The sequence below is a fragment of the Dermacentor albipictus genome, chromosome 6 (assembly GCF_038994185.2).
Source record: "Dermacentor albipictus isolate Rhodes 1998 colony chromosome 6, USDA_Dalb.pri_finalv2, whole genome shotgun sequence".
NCBI classification, from domain to species: domain Eukaryota; kingdom Metazoa; phylum Arthropoda; class Arachnida; order Ixodida; family Ixodidae; genus Dermacentor; species Dermacentor albipictus.
Window position 1 is genome coordinate 76,591,773 of NC_091826.1, and position 12,102 is coordinate 76,603,874.

General features: G+C 43.3%; 1 protein-coding gene across 2 annotated transcripts in view; it reads left to right on the plus strand.

The window, feature by feature from the left end:
• The first annotated feature begins 914 nt into the window (after nt 1-914).
• The window catches only part of LOC135897119 (calcium-activated chloride channel regulator 1-like), a 182,516-nt gene continuing 171,328 nt past the window's right edge, over nt 915-12,102 (plus strand). For both annotated transcript variants that reach the window (XM_065425684.1, XM_065425685.1), the window contains exon 1: nt 915-1,045. In XM_065425684.1, the coding sequence (XP_065281756.1) occupies nt 1,004-1,045 (42 nt within the window). In that variant the 5' untranslated portion in view covers nt 915-1,003. The remainder of the gene's footprint in view (nt 1,046-12,102) is intronic.

Here is a 12,102-nt window from a genome sequence, read left to right on the forward strand (position 1 = left end):
GTTTAATATGTTTTGAAAAATTTAAAGTGGGAGAAAAAGTGGAAGCACGACGTTTAAAAACTAAAAGCTCTTCATCAAAAACAGATATCGCGGTTCTTCAAACGGCATCTGTTATAAGAGTCAAAGCGGACAAATTTGGCATGTCAATTTGTATCTTACGTGAATTAGTTATGTGGTGCACAAGGTTTCTGCAAAGGCCCTATTTCGATAATGCTAAACTGTTTGAGATTCACTTGTAATATAGCATTTTTGTCCGCTGTAGATGTGCTATTAGATGCGATTCACAGAATTGTGATATTATTTTTCATTGATGAGTTACAGAGATTTAAACTTGATAGTTTCGTTTTCAGAAAATTTGCTATCTTGACCAATTTTTAATAAAGAGCTGACAATATAAATGAAAAATTCGAAACCAGCAGTCAGTATATTTAAGTGTTTAATTTAAATGCAAAAACCCTCGTCAAATTTGATGCAGCCGTTGACGAGAAAAACGAATTCCCCTTCCACATGTATTTAGATCAGAGTACGCGAACGAAAGCTTCCAAGAAGGAGGCCGAGCTGAAACGTGAGGCCCCCCCCCCCCTGTAAGATATTTCTGGCTATATATATATATATATATATATATGTATATATATATATATATATATATATATATATATATATATATATATATATATATATATATATATATATATATGTGTGTGTGTGTGTGTGTGTGTGTGTGTGTGTGTGTGTGTGTGTGTGTGAATACGCTGCCTGGTAAGTCTCACTTGATATCGGGTATTTTTTTATTCTGACCCTGAGCTTTCTCTTTCTGAATTCCGCAGTTTTAATTTTAATGCAGTGAGTCGTGGTTTCATGACACTGTTACGAACGTAATTTTTAGCCTTCCCGCACTGCTTGGCCTCTTTTACAGTTCACCTGTCGGCGGATCGCCGGTAGTGGGTAAGTTCCAATAGCGGTATCGGAGCAAGAAGAAGGAAGAGGACGGAACAAGGGAACTATGCGCTTCTTGTTCCTTCTCGGCACTGCACTTGATTCTCAGGTGATTTATATTTTTGATTACTAGCATGCGCTCCACTCTTCAATCTTTCGGTAATTGAAGCTAGGCTTTCACTCAGGGCCAGTGACAGGTTTGCTAAATATTATTCACTTTTACCAGGAGCCCGACTCTGGATGGCATGGATTCCGTTTTAGGACATGGCGGCGAATGTGTATTACGCAGAGGTTTTGAGTGGCACGACGCCGACTAGGCTGCCGGCTCATGAAAATAATATTTCTATGAAAAATGCAAATGCTATGCCGCCAGAATATTGTTCTTCTGGTACTTTCTAGAACCTCACACGCCAAACATGACCTGCCTTTACGACCTCTACAACTAGTCCATTTTAGCATAGTCGGTACAGTGCTGCGGAATGGGCGCCCCCATTCCATTCCGATTCCGTTCCGGAAAATTAGAACTTCCCACAATTTGATTCCTTTCAATTGCTCGGAATGAAATACTTAGCCCATTCCCACTTCGCATATGGCCGGGCAGTTCAATTCCATTCCTTTAATTGCACAACGTATGAAAGGCCTAGTCTTATCCAGTCACCGATGAACGCACGATAAACTTATGTCATCAGACGCATTAACAACCGCAAAACTACGCAAAGCACGTTACCAAGGTTTGAAGGATAGTAGCTTGGTGAAATATATCGTGCAGTACAACCACCATACTAATTCCCACCGGGGCACTTTTACCGCTACTTGAATTATTTGCATGGTCAGCATAATTTAACGGCTCGTGATATTTTAATACTGTTTGAGCTTATATGTGTGAATGCTAAAATGGCGACATAACGTATTTTTACTTAGCTGTCCCCGTTATTTTTAGATGCTGCAAGTAAGGTCGCGAGTAGTGCAAGGTTCAAAAAGACACTTTATTTTGTTTTCATTCATCGAAGTTTTGCAACAAAATTACATGATCTAAATGGGCGCTTCGCTATTTACTTTTGGAAACCCGAAGTATAAATTACGGCTGCTTACACGTTATTTCTAAAAACGAAAGAAGCGACATCAAACAATTGCCTTCTACCTATTTGTTGCGCTTCACAAACATGAACTGCTCAAAAGAGCTGCTTGACAGCCGATTTCGCTCCGCTGTCATTATCAGGGATGTCTTAGACAACACGCGTTCCACGTCAGCTGACGTCGTATTCACAGTGGAAACTAAACTTGCGAGGCGGGAAAGCAAGCGAAAGCGGCTAGCGTTCGCTTTCCAATAGGTTAGGGGCTTAACCGTGTCTGCGCAAGTTCCCTCTGTAAGGTAAACAGAAATTTACCCTGCAATGGAGGCAGTCATATTGTCTTGGTGAGCATTTTCATTTTGTCTGATGTTTTTAAACGCCAGACTGCTTCTCCCTGCTTCAGAGCCTGCGTTCGCGAAAGTGCTGGTGCTTTACTGTCCTAATAAAAGAGGCCCCCTCTCCAGCACACCATAGCGCATCAGCTCGGGTGTTGAAGCTGAACACCAAGAAGACATAAACCGTGCCTCTAGGAGGCCGCCAATAAAAAAAAAACAAAGCAGAGTCAGTCCACGTGCTTGCGAACCGCTTCTACAGGCTGCGCTGCAGGCCTTTAGCCGCCTCATTGTTAAGAGGTGTGCCTTTGCTGAAGATTTCCGCATGGGAAGCTTCGATATTTCGCGACGTGGGAAGCAAAAGCCCAGCTGTCTCGTGCCTTTTCTGCAGCAACTCCGTGGTTTCCTCTACAGAGGAGAGAAGGTCAATCAAGTATATCGCCAACTTCAGTTTATATTTACACAGTTTAGCCTTCTTGCACGCGTGCCGAGTTTCTGTCAGGTCTGGATGACTCAAAAAAGTGAGAACGAGCTTTCTCATCATTCGCAGCTACGAGTTCCACCTCCTCGCGTTGTGAGATTCCAAATGCAGACTGGCCACATTAAACAATTCTTCCGCGTCGCCGGTGCTCTTGCCTATAGATGCAACGATGGCGCCGCAAACTTGTACGACGTCCTCGCCATTCGGGTCCTAAAATAAAGCGAGTACGACAATTAGTGAAAATTGCCACAGAATGTACAGGCAGCGCTAACAGCAAACACGCAATGCAATAGAGTTTCAGAAAGAGAAGGACCACATGTATAATCGTACGGTGTTGTACTCTTTAAGACTGCATTAGGCGAAATAAAATGGGGACAGACGCAGTCGTTGAGCACACATTAATGTATAGGCACCACCTACCTGTTCTTTAGCAATAAATGTCGTGCATGTAGTGCCGTGGCTATGGCATTAGGGTTGGTAATGAGCTGCCTAGTTCAAATAAACATACTACCAGCATACTGCGACTTCGCTGACTGGTCTTATATGCCAGGCAACTGTGTTTACCGTCAGATTGACTGGTACTAGAAGGATTAATATACACAGGATTTTATTTCCTCTGGTGGGAGGGCGTCTAATCCAAAAAAATAAGAGGGAGATCCCGAAACAAGAAATATTAGAAAGAGAACAAAATACAATGACACAAATAACTCGAACAAGGAATCAACAAAATCCAAATATCTTAATATTTACCCTCGGCACACCGTGGGCGTTCTTTACAAGATGTGCCAGTTTTTTTTGTTCGTATTTAGAGGAATTTCAGAGCGGTTGATTGACGTGGCGAGAGCATACCACGAATTTGCGTAAGCTTGGTGCCTAGCCTGCGGCAGGAAACGGATCCGCAGCCACTATTTGATGGGAAGCAAAGTTCGTGGCCTCGGCCATGACAGCGAATGGGCTACGAATGCCCAAGATGAAAAAGTGAGGCACACTCGAGAATTCGGCTAAACCTAAGCTGGGGGAAGTTGCATAACAAAGCTTTAAAACACCAAAACTTTAATAAGCACACTTTTCTGCTATTACTTTTCAAACTGCAATTGTTATATTGATAAATTTTGTCCACGCATTTATGGCAACTTACTGACCAAACCATGGCCCAAAGAATTGTTCGTGAAAACAGTAATAAATGAACCACGTAACAATGCACATAAGACGAAACCCATATGTTATTTTGTAGCACATACCTGGTGAATGGAATCGTTTACGGCAAGCTGCAGGCTATGGGCAGTGCAACCAAATCGAAATGGCTCCAACCAATGTACCTCTTTAACAGCTCCGTAGTTAAACGTTCCGGGCAGTCGTCGAAACTGTAATCGTCATCGTCAACTTCAGTCTCCCACCCGGTAAATGAAAATGCCTTTATCATTGATAAAACCTTCCCTGTCACCACGCGAAGGACCTGGAAAATGAAATAAAAACAGTTAATGGAGCCGAAATTGTACTAAAATACGTATTTCACGTTGTCAGCTATGTTCCACTGCAGCAACGCTGCGCCAAACTCGGTGCGGATTCGACCGGCTGTGTGGCCCCTCGTCAGGCGAGTCAAACTGAGGAGGTACGAGTGAGTCGTGAAGTCGCTGTCCACGAATATTGCTTAGACAGCCAGGAAGGCCTCCGTAGACCGCGACGTCCACACTTTTATAGTTCGATGCAGACGTACTGTAATCCCGCCAAAGACGGCGATATTTTGGTTTGCAGCGTTGATACTTTTCCCGGCAGGAACTTCTCTCTGAAATCATCCCACGATGGCAACTTCTAGGGCGGAGCGGGGACATGAACCTGAAAGAATAGAAAGCAGCTACTTTGACGAAAGGCGGCTTATAACACAGTCAAACTTACCGCTACGAATTGTTTGAATCCCTCCCTCTCGACAACACGATAGTGCTCCTTCCCAGTGCAAATCATGTTGATTATGTTGAGTCATGTTGTCGTCGTGAGCAGCCTTTTAATGAATAGGCATAAAGCAGCACCCAGTGGTGAAGGCCAATTCTATCTTCGACTGGCTTGCCAGCCCTTCCTCTTGCTGCGCGCATTCACGTTCACGCTTTCTTTTTAGGTGCCGAATCAAATCAGTTGAAACTCCGACAACAGCATGTATAGTTCGGAGCAAAGCTTGAAGCATGCAGCTTGTTTGCTTTTTTTTCTCGGGTAATTTAAAAAAACTGTTTCGAACGGGTCATTTTGGCGACTCTGCGTGGGTGAGCCGCGGGGCGCAGGAGCCAGTGTGGCAGTGCGTTATGGAAGTGCCTTTTATTTGCAATAGAAGGCTGGAGAGGACGATGCCCACGGAAACACAAAGTCGAGAAGGGTGCTTCGAAGCATGGTCTAGCATTCACAGTATGAACTAGCTACGAAATGAACCTATGGTCTTCTCTAGCCGCCAACAGGCGCCAGCGCGGCGTCGGCGCTGCCAGGACTTTCTTCATCTGCCCATCCCCCGCCGTAAAACAGAGCCAACGTGGCTATTCTTCGGCGCGAATCGTCACGTCGGGGCTCAGGAAAGTGCCACTGTAGTCACAGTTACGTGAGCTCTCCTGTTGCGGCTGGCTTCGCAATTCAATGCTTTCAAATATTTATTCTCTTTCTCCCTCTATATTTATATATACAGGGAGAGGGCACTTAATTCATCAAGTATGACTGTGCGGCGCTGACCTGCATACCTACGTCAACAGATTTTCGGGCAAAGGTGTCCGCGTGTCCATACAGGGGGGGGGGGGGGGGCAGTATTGCAAAAGAGTTGGGGGAAAGTACGAGGTGAGAGGGCGCTCAAGCTGGTATGTGAAAGCTCGCAGTGAACTCAAGCATCGTACCAGCGCCAATACGCCTCACAACATAGAAAAGCACTTTTACAGCGAAGCTGTATACCTCTACCGGCCAAGGAAATTTTCGTGTCGTTGTTGGCGTAGTAAAGTTGAGAGCTTCCTAAAGAAGAATGGGGTGACCCATTTAACAAACGCACCGTATGATACTACAACAAATGGTCAAGCAGAAATGGTGGTTTTTGAAAAGAAGCGTTCGCCGATAACAAGGATGGAACATTCGCGTGTTGACTGGCCCCGTTCTTGCTAAAGCAACACGCTATCATCTGCAAATCAACTGGCAAAAGGCCAGCTGCACTTATGCTCGGGCGTGAGCTGGATACAGCTCTCACACGCATTCAACCCCGAGCAACAGCGAACAAAACCCATACCAACTGTACTCAAAACGGACACAAAGTCGAGAGTACTCGCTGCTGGACAAGCAGTTTTCTTTCTAAACTTTGTAGGGAAACCGATTTGGAAGCAGGGAACTGTTTTGGAACAGCTAGGCCACAGGTCGTTGCTCAATAAAGGCCCTACCGGGTTTTTGCAATGACAACGTGACCATATCAAGCAAGGCACTTTGAGACACGCCATGGAATATTCGGCGACACAGGATAAGGACTGTGCGCTAATTGCGAGTAGTGTCCCGCTCCCATTTATGCTTGGGATAAAAGCAAATAACTCCACGTCGTTGGAGGCCACTCTCTCAGAAACGCTGGAGCCTTCGCAATCACCAGTGACCAAACCAGACATTGGCACTGCCTCTGAGACCGAACCAAACACGACTGCAGAGCCATGCCCACAGCTTAAACCCGTCATCCAGATCGCTACGGCGACTCCATCTGCGAAGCGACGAAAGTGTTGTGTACAACCGACGCACCACCGCTCCTCGGCTGGACAAAGCACCAGTGCGAACGAAACACGAAACGACCCCACCCCGAGTCCAGTTCCGACAATTCTCTATCACCACCAGGGTCTCGGCCGCTGGACAGAGACCGAGAGTTTGCCCCCTCGAACACATGCAGCTCTCGTCTGTGTCTTTTGAAGAAAATAAACTCAGTCTGTTTTCTGTCTTCAGCCAATGCTCATTCTTTTCTGGGACGGGGCCAGACCCTGTGCGTAACAGCTTGCAAGAGCACGCGTATATGACCACACAGGTGTATCTAAGCCAATGAACAAGAGATCTGTCGCAGCAATAGCGTAGCACTCTGAAGGCCAGCTGCATTATCTATTAACATACTCCTATACAGATCGTTCTATTATCGCGACAAACAGCTGTCTTGATTGAACAGTCACTTCAGCACCGAGCACGTGTCTGAATCTTCAACAATGGCTTGCTGATTTAGTTGCACTTTCCTGGTGAGGTTTCTTTAGTAGCTGTCAAGTTAATAGTGAGCCTACAATTGACTACATGATGTAATAGGGCATCGAACTTCGGAACAATGATGTGACACCGAATTAACGTACAGGAGCACTGTGCGACACACACGCACAAAGCTAGTATTTGTTCATTCTATGTTACGTTATTGTTTCATAGTGCGCTGTGATATTACAGCATGGCTAACCAACTAGACCACCAGTACGCCTTAAGCAATTCATCACAATTATGACAGACATAACAGTGATATGTACATATCATAGTTACTTCTTCAGGCAGAGATGCTTGTCAAATATGTTTTCAAGTGAAGAATATATGCATGAAAACAAATAATAATTCATGTTGCTGAAGAAACACCCCATATAGGTGTGAAATCACGTAATGTTCCCACTTCTTTTTGGTGATAAAATGTCCCTGCAGATAGAAGTAGTGTTATTCATGCCTTAAGAGATGACAAAGGTTTACGGGGGCACACAATTCAGCAGTTCCTATGATTAAAGGAGTGGTTGGCAAATCTGCTAACCTTAAACAATTTATTCATACCTCTATCAGCATTTAAACAATGTACAGCCTGTGCTCAAAGTAAATACAGGCATGCCTCCTCTCTCAGCACTTGTGAAATCAAGGATGATTGCCTTGAGACCGTTTGCTGCTGCTAACATAATTTATGCATGTATTTTCTTTTTATTCTTTTCCTTCGATAAAAAAGTAGCTTGCACAGGATGCATGAAGTCAGTGAGCAATAGCAAAGTGATGTTACTTGATTGAGTTGGGTCATGGTGCAAATGTCATGAAGGGACAACCTAGCTAGCTAATACACAGCCACATTAAAGAGAAAGAGAAGTATGTAGGCTAACAAACAGGGGCGCAGTAGCTGTATTTCATCTCAAAGCAAACCAAGATTATAAAGAAACTATAGAGATTTAGATTAAGGGGCTGCAAGCGTTGAGGCCCCCTAGTACTTGGGACCCCAATGACTGCATCCCCCTGATCTAAAACTCCCTAATAAGCTTTGAAATGAGTGCTGCAATCTTGCATGCGTTATGGTTGACGTAGTAGGTCATTTTATATTCGCATTTCTTAATTAATAACTGCTTAAACAGGCACACGACAATGAAATGAAACGTTGCCTCATATGGTGCACAAGACACAAGTAGAGGAGAACATTTGCCGTGCCTGCTGTAACACCAATTTTAGCATGCAGTAGCTTGTAGGCAATGAATGCATGTTAATTGCGTTTGGGCAACTTGCACCTACCTCTAATAAAAGAACCGATTTTTTTGCATTGTAGACACTAGTTCATTAGCAAAATGTGCGGAGCAGCACAAGAAAGTAAGGGAATGTTTGTTGCCATTTTGTACTTTCAGAACCAATAGAGAGTTTCATGGGTGGAGCTTTGTGACGAATTCACAATTAGTTCTTTGTAAATCGGCAATGCGGACATGATCAATTATGCAGTCACTTCAGAAGTAGTCAAACAAATGAAGATAACTCCATTAGCCTTGTGAAAGGAACGCAGAAATATGCAAAATAAGAAGCCATAGTGACTCATCACACTCTGTGCTGAACCTAAGATAGAAAAAATGCGTAGTGGAAAATTGGGTGGACATTCTTATCTGCCATACAAATCCGTAAATTACAAGTAATCTTTCACTCGTTCCTGTATTGCTTACAGTTCCACGAACTTTACTGTTGCATTCCCTTTGGAGTAAAATAATCTTGCAAGTCACAGCTACTTGTTCATTATATTAACACATATTAGCCCCCTGGCTCTCCGATATACCTTCATGCCTGTTCCAAAAGCATGGCTGTGCTCACTCACCTCTTTCTGTTCCACTAAAATGAATATGGTGTATATTTGTTAACAAATTATGCTTTAACGTATAACTGTTCATCATTCTTTAAGCCTCTGAGAAGTAAGGATGGATGTTGAGCCTTGGTGTTGTGGCATTTCATAAGTTCTAACCCACCGACATATTTATAGACAAGCAATAATGAAGATGTGTAGTCAAGACATACCATTTGTACAACTGAAATATTGCTTCCCCTGGGGTCTCACTGCCACCTCCCCAATTACTCAAATACTTGGACATCTAACTTCGCAGTGTGTGTTTTACCACGACAAATAAACCAGGTTAACCCAACATCACATACAGAAGCCTCTTAATCACTCGAAGTACTAACTAGCACATAGCATGTAGTAATATTCTGTTTGTATGTTTGGTGAATGGCACAAATCATTTTCGTCGCCCTTACAGCCTAGCTGATGCTGTCTTCTTTTATAATAATTACGCAACAACCTTGCTTGATGCATTGCTGTGAGAACTATAACTAGCTTCACAGTAGCACTGCAGACACCTTCAGACACACATCATAGACATGCTTCAATAGATACTAGAGGTTGGCCACAACCAGCATAAGTTTGGAATCTAGATGAATAGTGTGCGAATTCGTGTGTATCAAATAAACGTCTGTTCCATGGAGAGGCTGGGTATTTGTGTGCGATATAATTATCAATTCACTAAACTTATGGCAGAAAAACAGAATACACAGAGCAACAAAATTAAGTTCTCTCTGAAAAGCTGCTTTTGCCACTATTATATGCAGAAAGTAAGATTTCCGAAAGCACAATAATGGGCGCATCTTTGTGCATTTTATGAGAAGTAGAAGTGGGCAAAGTTTATTTTTTTTCAAACACAAACTGAACAAAAACAGTAAGTGTCAAATATTGACTAGTGACACGACGTCGTAAGTACTTGTAGTGTCACTATTTATTTCCATAAATTTAGGTACTACATCTTAACCAACTAAAGCAAGAGAGAGCGAACTATTGGGGACAAAGGATAAGTTGTAAATGCAAGGCTACTAATTGTTATATTAAGAAAACTACTTTAATACCATATCAACAGCTTTAGAGCCTCATCGCAAAGCTTTCCAAGATTTTATGGCTGTTGTATAAAGAGCTTCCAAAATGCGCAATTAAACGCACATGACAGTTGTACAAAAATTGACCTAATGAAGGACCTCTTCATAGAATCGTCTTATATCATATATAACACATAGGACATCAGGGTACTATTTTCCACATTACGCCAAATACTCATGAAAGACAAAATTGCAAGAAACGGCATAACACTTTGGCATAATCCGTAACTGATTATGTCAATGAGCTTCCCATTTCATGTGTCAAAGTTGCATAGGGCAGATGGGATGTGACATCTGTGATTCGGAGATGCGTTATTGTATCTGGGCACAAGTATTAAACAAGCGATCATTGTGCGAATAAAGAAATAACAGGCATTGATTACCAGTATGTCATCATGCCACTTCTATCTGAAAAGTGACTATCATTTCATGTCAAGCTTGCAAGTGGCGCACTTGCATTCAGCATGTTGTTTATGTGCCCATATATGTGTACCGCATCTGTAACGAACCATTGCTTTAAGTCATGACCAGTGTCATGTCATTCCTGTATGTCATTGTGGCTTTACTCAATACTCCTACGAAAATTTTGATCAGCATCCTAGTATATTTCCTTGTATTTGCACACAGGCTTTATTTTGCAACACCCATTTGGAACCCATGATAAATGCGACAGTTCGTAAAATACACGTTTAGATTGTTTCGTAAACTGCTTCCATCCCAGCAAGTAGATGTCGAGCAGGCGCTGTGCTGAAAGTGAGCATATATGAGGACGTTCATCCTTGCTGCTTGCTAAGGAGGCTGCAATGTAAATGGAGGGAAAGCGTACAAGTGAAGCCAAGTTCCGCTATCGCGTGCACGTAAACAAGGCTTATGGTTATGTCGTCAAAACATTTTTTGCTTCAATCCTCCAACCATGGAGCTTGTACTGACAGGATGGAAAGCAGACACGGAGCAGACCGTGCGGCGCGAATGAACACATCTTGCGGGGCATTCAGCTCAGCAGCTTCGCCAGTGCTGCAAGGGAGTACTGAGATGGAGTACAGTTCACAGAACGCCTTTTGTTAGCGTGAAATAATGGTGTCGTGTTTCAGGGCTTCCGTGAACGAAGAGGCAGAGTGAACTTGAAACATGCTTTTTGCATGGCAGCAACTTAACATGGCAGAATGACAACCAAGGAATATAAGGACAAAAAGCACTCCACAGATTGGAGGCCAGCGATTTTATACACATAGTGGGCGAGGATGATGTGATCACGATATTGCCCACGTGACAGAAAGGGAAACGGTATGACACAAGTACACATGTACAGGTATAGGACAGTTGGGTATTGGCAGAGAAGGTGCTTTGCTGTGGCGTCATATGCGCGAAAATTTGCATAAGGAGCATTTGCATAGTTTACATTACAGCAAATTTACCTAGAAGCTTCTAGGTAATGCTTTGCAACATTACCTAGAACAAAATGAATATTTGCAATACGTTCAGGAGTTCTAGGTAATTGTTTGCAGCATTACGTAGAACAAAATGAATAATTGCAATACGTTCAAGAGTGATATAACCTCAAAGTTGTTCCCTAGTCTCCCCTCTTAATAAAGTGTAAAATGTGCAGAGACACCTCTGGAAACAAATGTGTACAAAGCAAGGAGTCTGCTTTGATACAATACCTACATTGAGATGCATAAGAGCATAAGCTTGCAGTGATGCTTCTGCAATGTTTATTACTTCAGCGAACACGCAATTTACAGAAAAAAATCATTGACGATTACCATACTACCTAATACGAAATTGGAGCGCAGCTCTTCCCGTATTGTCATTTCGCTGGCATGGACAATCAGTCACGTGGGACAGGTTGCAAACGGAGCGAAGTGGGGCGCCACTGCCTTGCTAATCTGGAGATCGCGTGAGCCAGAGCATGGGTGACGCATGGGCGTTATTCACAGAAGCCACCAGACATTTCTCCTCCCAGACATTTTGTGCTACTCTGGCACCCTCTCGTAGCTACCGTCACCACACTTCGCTTTTATTCTTACGCGTTCGCCATACACTCCAGTGCTTTCTGCCTCATGGTTCTGCTCCACCTTCCTCTCCGCATTCCTCCACGCGCCTCTTCTCACTTGTGTTT